Below are 16,758 nucleotides of genomic sequence, written 5' to 3'. Positions count from 1 at the left end.
CCCGGGACAGAACGTCCTTTCTGCGGTTCTCCTGCTGTAACCGGGGACAGAACGTCCTTTCTGAGGTTCTCCTGCTGTAACCCGGGACAGAACGTCCTTTCTGCGGTTCTCCTGCTGTAACCCGGGACAGAACGTCCTTTCTGCGGTTCTTCTGCTGTAACCCGGGACAGAACGTCCTTTCTGCGGTTCTGCTGCTGTAACCCGGGACAGAACGTCCTTTCTGCGGTTCTGCTGCTGTAACCCGGGACAGAACGTCCTTTCTGAGGTTCTCCTGCTGTAACCCGGGACAGAACGTCCTTTCTGCGGCTCTCCTGCTGTAACCCGGGACAGAACGTCCTTTCTGCGGTTCTCCTGCTGTAACCCGGGACAGAACGTCCTTTCTGCGGTTCTGCTGCTGTAACCCGGGACAGAACGTCCTTTCTGCGGTTCTTCTGCTGTAACCCGGGACAGAACGTCCTTTCTGCGGTTCTGCTGCTGTAACCCGGGACAGAACGTCCTTTCTGCGGTTCTTCTGCTGTAACCCGGGACAGAACGTCCTTTCTGCGGTTCTGCTGCTGTAACCCGGGACAGAACGTCCTTTCTGCGGTTCTTCTGCTGTAACCCGGGACAGAACGTCCTTTCTGCGGTTCTGCTGCTGTAACCCGGGACAGAACGTCCTTTCTGCGGCTCTCCTGCTGTAACCCGGGACAGAACGTCCTTTCTGAGGTTCTCCTGCTGTAACCCGGGACAGAACGTCCTTTCTGCGGCTCTCCTGCTGTAACCTGGGACAGAACGTCCTTTCTGCGGTTCTTCTGCTGTAACCCGGGACAGAACGTCCTTTCTGCGGTTCTTCTGCTGTAACCCGGGACAGAACGTCCTTTCTGCGGTTCTCCTGCTGTAACCCGGGACAGAACGTCCTTTCTGCGGTTCTGCTGCTGTAACCCGGGACAGAACGTCCTTTCTGCGGTTCTTCTGCTGTAACCCGGGACAGAACGTCCTTTCTGCGGTTCTCCTGCTGTAACCCGGGACAGAACGTCCTTTCTGCGGTTCTGCTGCTGTAACCCGGGACAGAACGTCCTTTCTGCGGTTCTTCTGCTGTAACCCGGGACAGAACGTCCTTTCTGCGGTTCTCCTGCTGTAACCCGGGACAGAACGTCCTTTCTGCGGTTCTCCTGCTGTAACCCGGGACAGAACGTCCTTTCTGCGGTTCTTCTGCTGTAACCCGGGACAGAACGTCCTTTCTGCGGTTCTTCTGCTGTAACCCGGGACAGAACGTCCTTTCTGCGGTTCTTCTGCTGTAACCTGGGACAGAACGTCCTTTCTGCGGTTCTTCTGCTGTAACCCGGGACAGAACGTCCTTTCTGCGGTTCTGCTGCTGTAACCCGGGACAGAACGTCCTTTCTGCGGTTCTTCTGCTGTAACCCGGGACAGAACGTCCTTTCTGCGGTTCTGCTGCTGTAACCCGGGACAGAACGTCCTTTCTGCGGTTCTGCTGCTGTAACCCGGGACAGAACGTCCTTTCTGTGTTTGAACCCGGGGTCAATCAATCAATCTTTATTTATATAGCGCATTTCATACCACAGGGTCCCCCCAAAGATGCAGGAGCTCTCTGAACGCTGTGTTTGTGGTTCTCCTTCTGTAACCCAGGAGTTTGAACCCGGGGTTCCCCCCAAAGATGCAGGAGCTCTCAGTCCGAGGCTGAACGCTGTTCTTGTGGTTCTCCTGCAGATCGGCCCAAAGTGGAAGGACGTGGTGTCCCGCTGCATCAAAGGTCACTACCAGCCTCTGCTGCTGCTGTACGCCGACCCGCGGGGCTCGCCGGTGTCGGTGCAGGACCTGCCGCCGCGCCTCGACCTCCACCACCTGAGCAAGGCGTGCTACGACAGCGAGGACTCGGGTAACTACAACACAGCTAGGAGTCGTAGTAGTAGCACAGCAGCAAACGCTCAGGTAACTCCACCAGGACCAGCGGTTTTAGTTTTACTGACAGACGAGACTGAGGGCGCAGCTAACAGCTGGAGGAGCAGTTCTGTTGTTTCTGTTTGTAGGCGTGCGTCAGCACTGACCACGCCCCCTCCCCCCCCCCCCCACAGGCCGCGAGCCGTCCATCTCCAGCGACACTCGCACTGACTCTTCCACGGAGAGCTACTCGGGCCGGCAGCCCTCCCACCCGCACCATGAGTCCCTGGCCAGTCACTACTCGTCCGACTCCCAGGGAACCGTCATCTGCACCGACCGGCCCGACGGACCCCTGCACGCCTCGCTCTGCAGCCTGGAATCCATAGGTACCAGTTTCTGAATTCCATAGGTACCAGTTTCTGAATTCCATAGGTACCAGTTTCTGAATTCCATAGGTAACAGTTTCTGAATTCCATAGGTAACAGTTTCTGAATTCCATAGGTACCAGTTTCTGAATTCCATAGCTACCAGTTTCTGAGTTCCATAGGTACCAGTTTCTGAATTCCATAGGTAACAGTTTCTGAATTCCATAGGTACCAGTTTCTGAATTCCATAGCTACCAGTTTCTGAGTTCCATAGGTAACATTTTCTGAATTCCATAGGTACCAGTTTCTGAATTCCATAGCTACCAGTTTCTGAGTTCCATAGGTACCAGTTTCTGAATTCCATAGGTACCAGTTTCTGAATTCCATAGCTACCAGTTTCTGAGTTCCATAGGTACCAGTTTCTGAATTCCATAGGTAACAGTTTCTGAATTCCATAGGTACCAGTTTCTGAATTCCATAGCTACCAGTTTCTGAGTTCCATAGGTAACAGTTTCTGAATTCCATAGGTACCAGTTTCTGAATTCCATAGCTACCAGTTTCTGAGTTCCATAGGTACCAGTTTCTTAATTCCATAGGCATCAGTTTCTGAATTCCATAGGTACCAGTTTCTGAATGCCATAGGCATCAGTTTCTGAATTCCATAGGTAACAGTTTCTGAATTCCATAGGTACCAGTTTCTGAATTCCATAGGTACCAGTTTCTGAATTCCATAGGTACCAGTTTCTGAATGCCATAGGCATCAGTTTCTGAATTCCATAGGTACCAGTTTCTGAATTCCATAGGTACCAGTTTCTGAATTCCATAGGTACCAGTTTCTGAATTCCATAGGTGACAGTTTCTGAATTCCATAGGTACCAGTTTCTGAATTCCATAGGCATCAGTTTCTGAATTCCTATAACTACCAGTTTCTGAATTCTATAGGTAACAGTTTCTGAATTCCATAGGTACCAGTTTCTGAATGCCATAGCTACCAGTTTCTGAATTCCATAGGTACCAGTTTCTGAATTCCATAGCTACCAGTTTCTGAGTTCCATAGGTACCAGTTTCTGAATTCCATAGGTAACAGTTTCTGAATTCCATAGGTACCAGTTTCTGAATTCCATAGCTACCAGTTTCTGAGTTCCATAGGTAACAGTTTCTGAGTTCCATAGGTACCAGTTTCTGAATTCCATAGGTAACAGTTTCTGAGTTCCATAGGTAACAGTTTCTGAATTCCATAGCTACCAGTTTCTGAGTTCCATAGGTACCAGTTTCTGAATTCCATAGGTACCAGTTTCTGAATTCCATAGGTACCAGTTTCTGAATTCCATAGCTACCAGTTTCTGAGTTCCATAGGTAACAATTTCTGAATTCCATAGGTACCAGTTTCTGAATTCCATAGCTACCAGTTTCTGAGTTCCATAGGTACCAGTTTCTGAATTCCATAGGTACCAGTTTCTGAATTCCATAGCTACCAGTTTCTGAGTTCCATAGGTACCAGTTTCTGAATTCCATAGGTACCAGTTTCTGAATTCCATAGGTACCAGTTTCTGAATGCCATAGGCATCAGTTTCTGAATTCCATAGGTACCAGTTTCTGAATTCCATAGGTACCAGTTTCTGAATTCCATAGGTACCAGTTTCTGAATTCCATAGGTACCAGTTTCTGAATTCCATAGGTAACAGTTTCTGAATTCCATAGGTACCAGTTTCTGAATTCCATAGGTACCAGTTTCTTAATTCCATAGGCATCAGTTTCTGAATTCCATAGGTACCAGTTTCTGAATGCCATAGGCATCAGTTTCTGAATTCCATAGGTACCAGTTTCTGAATTCCATAGGTACCAGTTTCTGAATTCCATAGGTACCAGTTTCTGAATTCCATAGGTACCAGTTTCTGAATTCCATAGGCATCAGTTTCTGAATTCCATAGGTACCAGTTTCTGAATTCCATAGGCATCAGTTTCTGAATTCCTATAACTACCAGTTTCTGAATTCTATAGGTAACAGTTTCTGAATTCCATAGGTACCAGTTTCTGAATGCCATAGCTACCAGTTTCTGAATTCCATAGGTACCAGTTTCTGAATTCCATAGCTACCAGTTTCTGAGTTCCATAGGTACCAGTTTCTGAATTCCATAGGTAACAGTTTCTGAATTCCATAGGTACCAGTTTCTGAATTCCATAGCTACCAGTTTCTGAGTTCCATAGGTAACAGTTTCTGAATTCCATAGGTACCAGTTTCTGAATTCCATAGCTACCAGTTTCTGAGTTCCATAGGTACCAGTTTCTGAATTCCATAGGTACCAGTTTCTGAATTCCATAGCTACCAGTTTCTGAGTTCCATAGGTACCAGTTTCTGAATTCCATAGGTAACAGTTTCTGAATTCCATAGGTACCAGTTTCTGAATTCCATAGCTACCAGTTTCTGAGTTCCATAGGTAACAGTTTCTGAATTCCATAGGTACCAGTTTCTGAATTCCATAGCTACCAGTTTTTGAGTTCCATAGGTACCAGTTTCTTAATTCCATAGGCATCAGTTTCTGAATTCCATAGGTACCAGTTTCTGAATTCCATAGGTACCAGTTTCTGAATTCCATAGGTACCAGTTTCTGAATTCCATAGGTACCAGTTTCTGAATTCCATAGGCATCAGTTTCTGAATTCCATAGGCATCAGTTTCTGAATTCCTATAACTACCAGTTTCTGAATTCCATAGGTACCAGTTTCTGAATTCCATAGGCATCAGTTTCTGAATTCCTATAACTACCAGTTTCTGAATTCTATAGGTAACAGTTTCTGAATTCCATAGGTACCAGTTTCTGAATGCCATAGCTACCAGTTTCTGAATTCCATAGGTACCAGTTTTATTATTTGGGTTGAATCGGGCTTCCAGTGGAGCTCTGACCACCTGAGAAGCTGAGAAAGTGTTTCTGAACCTGGAGACCAGCAGGTGTGACCCAAAGGAAACACTTCTGCTCACCAGAACTGTTCGAAACCGCATACTATAAAAAAAAAACCTTTCATTCTTTCACATTTGTCACATGTCACTCTGTAGCCAATCACATTCTGCCTCCCCTCATCCTCCTGTCAGCTGCTGTATGACCTCACTGCTAACATCTGCTGCCATGCTTCTCGTTGCTAAGGCCACGTGACGGACATCGAGCAGCACCGGTCTCTGAGGAAGGGAGGCGGGGCCGGGGATAGGAGGCGGAGCTCTAGCCGCCATCGGCGATCTAAACCTGACAACGAAGCCTCGTCGGCTGGTTACCACAGTGAGGGTAGGCGGGGCTTGGGTCGGTTCTGAGGAAAGAATCAGCAGCATTTAGATACTCATTTATTATTTTTATTTTATTAAGTTATTAAAAGCTGATTCATTTTGATAATGACGTTAAAAACAGGAAACTGGTTAGTTGGTTTATACACATAAATATATATTTCAGACATAAACAGGAACATTAAACAAAAGGCGAAAAAGGCGCCGAACAGCGCCACCTGCTGTGTGGACGCTGAACCGCTCTGTGTTTATCTGCCTCGGATGAGTCGGTTAGTTCAGTGTTTCCTCCCCGTGTTGGCGGCGTTCCGCCTCCTGGTGGCGGCAGAAAGGCGTTACAGGTGAGGCTGACGTCTTGGTTATTAAAGAAAACCACCCTAACTGACACATTAACACTATAAAACCAGCTGTTATCTCAATATAATGATGTTATAAAGAAATATTCACTCATATAAACTATTCTGATGCACCAAGAGATTATAAAGATGAAAAACCTAATGAAGCTTGTTTCCCCGTTAAGATCAAAGTGTTATCAGATCATCTCTTATAGCTTCATTAGAGTTAATGACAGAAAATCTTCAGCTCTTCGTCTGAATTATTGCTTTTGACTTCAGTATTTTCCTTTAAAAACGGGATTGTTCGGGTCTCTTTAAGAGATGACATCATCAAACAGGACTGAGCTGGAACCCATGGATGTATTATATTAACGGATACTGGACCACAAAATGGCCGACGTTGATTACAACAGAGTTGCTCGCCTGGCGCACACGCCGAAAACGTTCCTGACTTCCGGGTTTACTTCCACGTTATGGGACCCATAGAGCATGCGCAGTAGAGTCACCACCCATGATGCTTTGGGGCGATGAGGACGTGCACGTACGTACACATCACAGTGCACGTGCACAGCTGTGATGTCACGCTGGGGAAAACAGACTTTTCTGGCCGTGAGAAAACTTTTTGACGGATAAAAAGACTTAAAAATATATAATTCAAAGGTTAGTAAATAACAGTAAATTATTATTACAGCTGTTAACCGTAAAAAACAGCTGGAGGCGTCCTGGCAACGGATTTACAGGCGTCTCTGTTACTGTTGTTTACTTCTGTGGGAAAAAGGCTTTTTGGGCCTTTTGGTTGCAATACCACGAGTGGCCACCAGGGGAAACATGGGCTGAGAGGCGGCGCCGGGACGGAGACACCAGAACAACAGCAGCTGTTATTTTAGCGTGTTGTCATGGAAACGAAGCGTCCAGTCCAGCGTCCACACAGCAGTAAACATCTGTTATTCATCCCTCATCCTGTTTCATCTCATTTCTCTCTCCTGGCCTCCACCTTTGCTCCTCCACCTTTGCTCCTCCACCTTTGCTCCTCCACCCTCTCTCCTGGCCTCCACCTTTGCTCCTCCACCCTCATCCTTCTTGTCCTTCTCCACCCTTGCTCCTCCACCTTTGCTCCACCTCTCATCCTTCTTTATCCTTCTCCACCCTCCCTCTCTCCTGGCCTCCACCTTTGCTCCTCCACCCTCTCTCCTGGCCTCCACCTTTGCTCCTCCACCTTTGCTCCTCCACCCTCATCTTTCTTGTCCTTCTCCACCCTTGCTCATCCACCCTTGCTCCACCTCTCATCCTTCTTGTCCTTCTCCACCCTCTCTCCTGGCCTCCACCCTTGCTCCTCCACCTTTGCTCCTCCACCCTCTCTCCTGGCCTCCACCTTTGCTCCTCCACCATTTGCTCCTCCACCCTCTCTCCTGGCCTCCACCTTTGCTCCTCCACCCTCATCCTTCTTGTCCTTCTCCACCCTTGCTCCTCCACCTTTGCTCCACCTCTCATCCTTCTTTATCCTTCTCCACCCTCCCTCTCTCCTGGCCTCCACCTTTGCTCCTCCACCCTCTCTCCTGGCCTCCACCTTTGCTCCTCCACCATTTGCTCCTCCACCCTCTCTCCTGGCCTCCACCTTTGCTCCTCCACCCTCATCCTTCTTGTCCTTCTCCACCCTTGCTCCTCCACCCTTGCTCCACCTCTCATCCTTCTTTATCCTTCTCCACCCTCCCTCTCTCCTGGCCTCCACCCTTGCTCCACCTCTCATCCTTCTTTATCCTTCTCCACCCTCCCTCTCTCCTGGCCTCCACCCTTGCTCCACCTCTCATCCTTCTTTATCCTTCTCCACCCTCCCTCTCTCCTGGCCTCCACCCTTGCTCCACCTCTCATCCTTCTTTATCCTTCTCCACCCTCCCTCTCTCCTGGGGTCCACCTTTGCTCCTCCACCCTTGCTCCACCTCTCATCCTTCTTGTCCTTCTCCACCCTCTCTCCTGGCCTCCACCCTTGCTCCTCCACCTTTGCTCCACCTCTCATCCTTCTTGTCCTTCTCCACCCAGGAGAGACGCTGAAGGAGCAGCAGGCTCCCCGTCACCTCCCCAAACCTCCATCCTCCTCATCCTCCACCAGTCGCCTCAGAGACCTGAAGGAGACCATGAGCCACATCATCCACAGCCGAGCCCTCTCCTCCACCTCCTCCACCTCCTCCTCCACCCTGCCCGCCGCCGTCCTCTCCTCTGAGACCTCCTCCACCAACGCTGCTCTGTGCTCCTCCTCCTCCGGTAAACCTCAGGACTGGGAGGCCGACAGCACCGGCAGCGAGTCCAAGTCCAGCTCCGCCGGGGCGGCGGCGGGGCGGTACCGTCCGGCCTGGAGGCCGCGCAGAGAGGCGCTCAACATCGACACCATCTTCACCCGCGAACGGCGCCGGCAGGCGGGCTACAGCCCCCTGGGAGGCCCCTGGCCTGACCACGGCGGAGCCTCTGAAGGAGCCCGGGAGGAGGCGGCGTCCGCCGGGCCGGGCTCCGCCTGGACTCTGCCCTCCGCCTCTGGCAGAGGAAACGAGAGCTTGGACCTTCCTCCTCCTCCTCCTCCTCCCAGGCTGATCCAGAGGATGGAGAGCGGCTACGAGAGCAGCGAGAGGAACAGCAGCAGCCCGGTCAGCCTGGACCTGAACCTGGGAGACAGGTGAGCCTCTTAGAGCCTCTTCTCAGTGTCTGTCAAGGCCTCAGTAGGCTTCTCCGTCGCTATCCGTCAATCCGACTCCGTGGATTATGTACTATATATATTATAAGTATTATATACTATATTAGTATATAATTATTAGTATATGTGAGATACCATGATTCCACCTTAAATCCTCCCAATATAATGTGAGATCACATGATTCCGCCTTAAATCCTCCCAATATAATGTGAGATCCCATGATTCCACCTTAAATCCTCCCAATATAATGTGAGATCCCATGATTCCGCCTTAAATCCTCCACTAATAATGTGAGATCCCATGATTCCGCCTTAAATCCTCACAATATAATGTGAGATCCCATGATTCCGCCTTAAATCCTCCCAATATAATGTGAGATCCCATTATTCCGCCTTAAATCCTCCCATAATAATGTGAGATCACATGATTCCACCTTAAATCCTCCCAATATAATGTGAGATCCCATGATTCCACCTTAAATCCTCCCATAATAATGTGAGATCCCATGATTCCACCTTAAATCCTCCCAATATAATGTGAGATCACATGATTCCGCCTTAAATCCTCCCAATATAATGTGAGATCACATGATTCCGCCTTAAATCCTCCCAATATAATGTGAGATCACATGATTCCGCCTTAAATCCTCCCAATATAATGTGAGATCACATGATTCCGCCTTAAATCCTCCACTAATAATGTGAGATCCCATGATTCCGCCTTAAATCCTCACAATATAATGTGAGATCCCATGATTCCGCCTTAAATCCTCCCAATATAATGTGAGATCCCATTATTCCGCCTTAAATCCTCCCATAATAATGTGAGATCACATGATTCCACCTTAAATCCTCCCAATATAATGTGAGATCCCATGATTCCACCTTAAATCCTCCCATAATAATGTGAGATCCCATGATTCCACCTTAAATCCTCCCAATATAATGTGAGATCACATGATTCCACCTTAAATCCTCCCATAATAATGTGAGATCACATGATTCCACCTTAAATCCTCCCAATATAATGTGAGATCACATGATTCCGCCTTAAATCCTCCCAATATAATGTGAGATCACATGATTCCGCCTTAAATCCTCCCAATATAATGTGAGATCACATGATTCCGCCTTAAATCCTGCCAATATAATGTGAGATCCCATGATTCCACCTTCTCACATTAGCCCCGCCCCTGACAGTAAGCTCACATTAGCCCCGCCCCTGACAGTAAGCTCACATTAGCCCCGCCCCCTCTGCCACAGTTCCTCCTTTTCTCTGCACTAACAGCTGATCTGAGCTGGATTTAATCAGCTGTGTGCGCCTCTTCTCCTCAGAGAGTCCATCGTGAAGAAGCCGCCGTCCTCCTCGGGGCCGGCGTGGAGGAACCTCCGGTCCAAGAGCAGCGGATCCCTGCTGCAGGACCTCAGCTCCTCCAGCAGGGGGAGCCTCGGTACGTCCTACTAACTTTCTGAGTTAGTATGCGAGTTTGAGTAAGCAGAAGTTCCCGGATGCATACTAGATTCTCCTAAATGTTGGGTATGCATCATGAGGTTACTACTCATACTCAAACTACCCAAGATGCAACGTAACGTGACGTCGCCGATCGTCATTTCCTGTCAAAACGGCAGTTTCAAGCTAGCTACAACGAGGGTAGGTTCACTTCCTGTTTTCAAAACAAAAGCACCAATTGTATGGTAATGGCTTTCCCTATGATAAAAGGCAACGGGTATTTTATTTTGTGAAAATAACAGGAAGTGCGTTAGCTCACTGCGGCTAGCTTTAGTAGCGCCGAATTCATGGGAACAAAATTGTAAACAGCCGGTATTTTGTCAGGTTTTCAACACGTTGGGGATCTAAACGACTACTTTCTCTCCTGAAAATGTTTCAAATGTTGCTAAAGTTTACAGAGTTTAGAGCTTAAGGGAAATCAGCTTCAGGCCGGCTGATTTCGGCTCGGGCAGGAGCGAAATGCATTGTGGGTAAACGCTCTGCATGCTGTCTGATCGATGAGTATGCAGTATGGATGTATGTAGTATTTAGTATGCAGTACGCAGTACGCGGTATGCGGTACGCAGTACGTAATACGCGGTACGCAGTATGCTGTACGCAGTATGCTGTACGCAGTATGCTGTACGCAGTATGCGGTACGCAGTATGCTGTACGCGGTATGCGGTACGCAGTATGCTGTACGCGGTATGCAGTACGCAGTATGCGGTACGCAGTATGTAGTACGCGGTATGTAGTATGCAGTATGTAGTATGCGGTACGCGGTATGTAGTATGTAGTACGCGGTATGTAGTATGAGGTACGCGATATGTAGTACGCGGTATGTAGTATGCGGTACGCAGTATGCAGTACGCGGTATGTAGTATGCGGTACGCAGTATGCAGTACGCGGTATGTAGTATGCGGTACGCGGTATGCGGTACGCGGTATGCAGTACGCGGTATGCAGTATGCGGTACGCGGTATGTAGTACGCGGTACGCAGTATGCAGTACGCGGTATGCAGTACGCGGTACGCAGTATGTAGTATGCGGTACGCGGTATGTAGTATGCAGTATGCAGTATGTAGTACGCGGTATGCAGTATGCAGTATGCAGTACGCGGTATGCAGTATGCGGTACGCAGTATGTAGTATGCGGTACGCAGTATGTAGTATGCAGTACGCAGTATGTAGTACGCAGTATGCAGTATGCAGTATGTAGTACACAGTATGTAGTATGCAGTACGCGGTATGTAGTACGCAGTATGTAGTACGCAGTACGCGGTATGTAGTACACAGTATGTAGTATGCAGTATGCGGTATGTAGTACGAGGTATGTAGTACGCAGTATGCGGTATGTAGTACACAGTATGTAGTATGCAGTACGCAGTATGTAGTACGCAGTATGTAGTACGCAGTATGCGGTATGTAGTACACAGTATGTAGTATGCAGTACGCAGTATGTAGTACGCAGTATGCGGTATGTAGTACACAGTATGTAGTATGCAGTATGCGGTATGTAGTACGAGGTATGCAGTATGCAGTACGCGGTATGTAGTATGCAGTATGTAGTATGCAGTACGCGGTATGTAGTATGCAGTACGCGGTATGTAGCATGCGGTATGCAGTATGTAGTACGAGGTATGCAGTATGCGGTACGCAGTATGTAATATGCAGTATGTAGTATGTAGTATGCAGTATGCAGTATGTAGTATGAGGTACGCAGTATGTAGTACGCAGTATGTAGTATGTAGTATGCAGTACGCGGTATGTAGTATGTAGTACGCAGTACGCAGTATGTAGTATGCAGTACGCAGTATGTAGTATGCAGTATGCAGTATGTAGTATGAGGTACGCGGTATGTAGTACGCAGTATGTAGTATATAGTATGCGGTACGCGGTATGTAGTATGTAGTATGCGGTACGCAGTATGTAGTATGTAGTATGCAGTACGCAGTATGTAGTATGCAGTATGCAGTATGTAGTATGAGGTACGCGGTATGTAGTACGCAGTATGTAGTATGTAGTATGCAGTACGCGGTATATAGTATGTAGTATGCAGTACGCGGTATGTAGTATGTAGTATGCGGTATGTAGTATGTAGTATGCAGTACGCGGTATGTAGTATGCGGTATGTAGTATGTAGTATGCAGTACGCGGTATGTAGTATGTGGTATGTAGTATGCGGTTTCGAACACAGCCTCTGGCTCATTGAAAACCTGACAAAATACCGGCTATTTACAATTTTTGTTCCCACAAATTCGGCGCTACTAAAGCTAGCCGCAGTGAGCGACGCACTTCCGGTTATTTTCACAAAATAAAATACCCGTTGCCTTTTATCACAGGGAAAGCCATTACCATACAATTGGTGCTTTTGTTTTGAAAACAGGAAGTGAACCTACCCTCGTTGTAGCTAGCTTGAAACTGCCGTTTTGACAGGAAATGACGATATGCGACGTCACGTTACGTTGCATCTTGGGTAGTTTGAGTATGAGTAGTAACCTCATGATGCATACCCAACATTTAGGAGAATCTAGGATGCATCCGGGAACTTAAATAAAGTCAAAGTTAGTAGGAGTAGTGGGAGTAGTAGGCGGTTTCGAACACAGCCAGAGTCTCAAACCTGAATCCCACGGGTCTGAACTTCCTCTTCAGAAGCTTTTTTCTGCTCAGTTTGCTGTTAAACCTTTAACTGCATCATTCCTGCTGTAATTCGTGGTGTTTGGGCCGTGCTGCAGCGCCCCCTGCAGGCCGCAGCGAGCTGGACGAGCTGCAGGAGGAGGTGCTGAAGAGGGCGAGAGAGGAGGAGCAGCAGCGGCGGCAGGAGAAGGAGCGCGAGGCGGCGCTCGGCTTCAACCCGAGACCCAGCAAGTACCTGGACCTGGACCAGCTGCAGATCCAAGGTGAGCACACACACGTGCACACACACACGTGCACACACTCACTCTGCAGCAACAGACACCAAGAGGTGTCGCTGCTACCTGAAGGTTACCGCTACTCTGCAACCAGGAAAGTGGAGAAGAAGACAAAGAGCAGGAACACTGTCATCAATGATGCTGCTGCTTAGTGAAAAAGGCGACAAAAGAGAAAGATTCCTGACATAACAGCTGATGAGCTGCAGAAGTCACCATTATAGTCTGATATATAGTACTTAGAATATAACTGTAGGACTTTTAAGTGTATTGTGTTACCTTCAGAGATGGGAGCAAGTCAAACATGTACAAGTCTCAAGTAATTTTTTCTTGGTCAAGTCAAAGTCAGCTCACCTTGTTATTGCAATTTTACCTGCAGAATCTGATCTTAATAAAGTGAAAACACAAAGATATAAGTAACTGTCAGTAAACATCATTGGCCAATGTGTCCAACCTGTCCACCCCATATCATATCAAGCTAACGTTAGCTAACTACAGACTAATTTGACGAGCACTTACTGGTCAGAACGGATCTTCTAATGACGAACAAAGTTGGAAGTTATGCTAGATGCTTAACACTCAAGTCATTCAAGTCATCGTGTCTCAAGTCAAGTGCCGAGTCTTTAACTTCCAAGTCCGAGTCGAGTCTCAAGTCTTTTATTTTTTTGTCAAGTCACAAGTCATCAAAACAGCGACTCGAGTCCAAGTCACAGCGACTTGAGTCCCCATCTCTGGTTACCTTTTCTTTGTTTGGTATGAAATAATGTGCTTCAATGGACACACTTATTATCGTCACCTTTCAGGATGCAACAACAATAATAATAATAATAATAATAGATCGGTTTTTATGTAACGCTAATTCTCAACGCCGCTTCCAGTGAGTGAAACAACAGCAAATTCCTGACGACGTCATTTATTTATAAATAATTGCACAAAGTGTGAGCCTGTTTTCCAGTTGGTCCGTCCGGTTTGTCGTTGTCAGCGCGCGCAGAGTTACAAAAATCGCCTGATGCACGACAACGCGCTGCGCCGCCTTTCCAAGGCAAAGCGCCAATTCTTCTCGGGTCGGCTGTAAATCCAGCTTAAATCTGCAGATTGTTTCTGTCCACCTTTAGTTCTGAGAGACTCTGCCTCTCTAAGGTGCTCTTTTTACACCCAGTTATGCCGCTGACCTGCTGCTAATTAACCTGACTGATTCCAAAATGTTCATAAATTATGTTGCTAATATGGGATGTCAAACAGCTTCATGTCAAAAGGCGAACTGTCCCTTTAACCTGACTGTTTCCAGCTTTTTCCTTTTGATAACATTTACTTTTCCAACGTTTTGTTGCCAACTTTTATGAGACGTGTTGATTCCTGAGAGCTGATTTAAATGTGTGTGTGTGTGTGTGTGTGTGTGTGTTCTTACACTTACTGTTGAGTGGGGACCAGGTCCAGTTTTTAACCAACAGAGTGAGGACATTTTACATAGTGAGGACATATGGGCCGGTCCTCACTTTGTTTATAGGTTATATAATTTTAACCTCCTCTAATTTTCTCAGTAGGACCTCAGAATGTCGTGAGTGTCAATTTTTCACCCCTAAAGTTTAACACAGATTAAAATATTTTTCTGAATCTCAAAATCTGAAGCAGTGTATCGGAACACTACGCCACCGAGTGTCTGGAATGAGACTTTGTTTGTTTCTAAGTGAGCTAGAAATACTGGTCCTCACTTTGTGAGTGGTTTCACCCGGTCCTTACTCAGCACATAGTGCGAGTGTGTGTGTGTGTGTGTGTGTGTGTGTGTGTGTGTGTGTGTGTGTGTGTGTGTGTGTGTGTTGAACAGCAGGAATGTTTTTCATTGATCTGCTGAAAAGGCTCAAACCATCACACAAAAGAAAGAATGAATCCGCAGAAACGCAGCTGCTGTCGAGTTTAAGAGTTTAATGTGTGTGTGTGTGTGTGTGTGTGTGTGTGTGTGTGTGTGCGCACGTGCGTGTCTAACCTGCAGGTAAAGGCGACAGCTTCGACAGGTGTGTGTCGGAGGCGGAGCTCCTGCTGGATCAGTCGGTGCGTCTGGAGCAGGCGGGCGAAGTCGCTGCTGCTCTGTCGGCCGTCAACGAAGCCGTCTGTAAGCTCCTCCCACTGCCTCTGGCCCCGCCCCTGCCGCTGTGTGGTCACACATCAAGCCGGCGTCGTGGAACTCGCCTCTCTGAACACGGCGCCGGCTTGATGTGTGAAACGACACGCTGATGCAGCACCGAACCACCTGTTTCCTTTGGTGCCTGTAAGGCGAAACTCGGGTGAAAGAAGCTCCAAACACCCGAGCTGCTGATTGGCTGCTGATGGAAACTGAGTTTTATTCTAACTTATTGATCATCGTTCACCTGATGAGCCCCGAAATAAGTCTGGAGCTGAATTTCATTCAAACTCGCTTTAACTCGTCTCCGCGGCCTTATAAACTTTATCCTTTGGACCAGAAGCAGCACCTTTAACTTTCAGTTTTTGTTTGAATTGTGTTGATTTCCCATTATTTCAGAATATAATTTGACCATTTGTCCCACACGGCGCCTCATGTCATCATGTGATGAAGTTTGATTTCCTGTTTGCATGAAATCATCATAACAAGTTATTTTTCTGCATCTTTCTTTTCATTTGTGTCCGTTCATTCTTTCCTTTGTTTTCTTTTTCCTTTCTGTTGTTTTTTTGTTGTTGACACGGGACCCCCCCCCCCCCCTCACCCACGCTGCAGCCAAACTGCGGCCGGTGGCGGCTGAGGGCGGAGCTAATAATCACAGCCGACAGCAGCGCTGCATGAGGAGAGCTCGCAGCCTGCAGCAACGCATGCAGCAGCAGCAGCGGGAGGAGGAACAGCTGCAGGAACAGCTGCAGGAACAGCCCAGGTACCTGCAGGCCAATCACAAGTCAGGGAGCTGCAGTCTTCTCAGCCAATCAGGGAGCTGCAGGTGCAGCGCACATCTGATGATGCTGAGTGAACGTGTATGAAATGCACTTAAACAGTCAGCTAACAGGAAGTGTTTGTCCATTAGCTCATGCAGCTAACAGGAAGTGTTTGTCCATTAGCTCATGCAGCTAACGGGAAGCGTTTGTCCGTTAGCTCATGCAGCTAACGGGAAGCGTTTGTCCGTTAGCTCATGCAGCTAACGGGAAGCGTTTGGCCGTTAGCTCATGCAGCTAACGGGAAGCGTTTGGCCGTTAGCTCATGCAGCTAACGGGAAGCGTTTGGCCGTTAGCGCATGCAGCTAACGGGAAGCGTTTGGCCGTTAGCTCATGCAGCTAACGGGAAGCGTTTGTCCATTAGCTCATGCAGCTAACGGGAAGCGTTTGGCCGTTAGCGCATGCAGCTAACGGGAAGCGTTTGTCCATTAGCTCATGCAGCTAACGGGAAGCGTTTGTCCGTTAGCTCATGCAGCTAACGGGAAGCGTTTGTCCGTTAGCTCATGCAGCTAACGGGAAGCGTTTGTCCGTTAGCTCATGCAGCTAACGGGAAGCGTTTGGCCGTTAGCTCATGCAGCTAACGGGAAGCGTTTGGCCGTTAGCGCATGCAGCTAACGGGAAGCGTTTGGCCGTTAGCGCATGCAGCTAACGGGAAGCGTTTGGCCGTTAGCGCATGCAGCTAACGGGAAGCGTTTGGCCGTTAGCGCATGCAGCTAACGGGAAGCGTTTGGCCGTTAGCGCATGCAGCTAACGGGAAGCGTTTGGCCGTTAGCGCATGCAGCTAACGGGAAGCGTTTGGCCGTTAGCGCATGCAGCTAACGGGAAGCGTTTGGCCGTTAGCTCATGCAGCTAACAGGAAGCGTTTGGCCGTTAGCTCGTGATAAATTTAGTTTCC

At 48.0% G+C, this 16,758-nt stretch overlaps 1 protein-coding gene across 2 annotated transcripts in view; it reads left to right on the top strand.

Moving 5' to 3' along the window:
- The window catches only part of usp54a (ubiquitin specific peptidase 54a), a 55,450-nt gene that overhangs the window by 31,210 nt on the left and 7,482 nt on the right, over positions 1-16,758 (top strand). Inside the window, exons 9-16 of one of the 2 annotated variants that reach the window (XM_075473983.1) lie at positions 1,708-1,876; positions 2,073-2,264; positions 5,386-5,520; positions 7,886-8,513; positions 9,866-9,981; positions 12,753-12,917; positions 14,917-15,036; positions 15,658-15,808. In XM_075473983.1, the coding sequence (XP_075330098.1) occupies positions 1,708-1,876; positions 2,073-2,264; positions 5,386-5,520; positions 7,886-8,513; positions 9,866-9,981; positions 12,753-12,917; positions 14,917-15,036; positions 15,658-15,808 (1,676 nt within the window). The remainder of the gene's footprint in view (positions 1-1,707; positions 1,877-2,072; positions 2,265-5,385; positions 5,521-7,885; positions 8,514-9,865; positions 9,982-12,752; positions 12,918-14,916; positions 15,037-15,657; positions 15,809-16,758) is intronic. The other variant, XM_075473991.1, reaches the window with a different exon arrangement.

This window comes from Odontesthes bonariensis, chromosome 2 (assembly GCF_027942865.1).
Source record: "Odontesthes bonariensis isolate fOdoBon6 chromosome 2, fOdoBon6.hap1, whole genome shotgun sequence".
Classification (NCBI taxonomy): Eukaryota; Metazoa; Chordata; class Actinopteri; order Atheriniformes; family Atherinopsidae; genus Odontesthes; species Odontesthes bonariensis.
The sequence above is the reverse complement of the archived record's forward strand: the minus strand, read 5'-3'. Positions and strand labels throughout refer to the sequence as shown.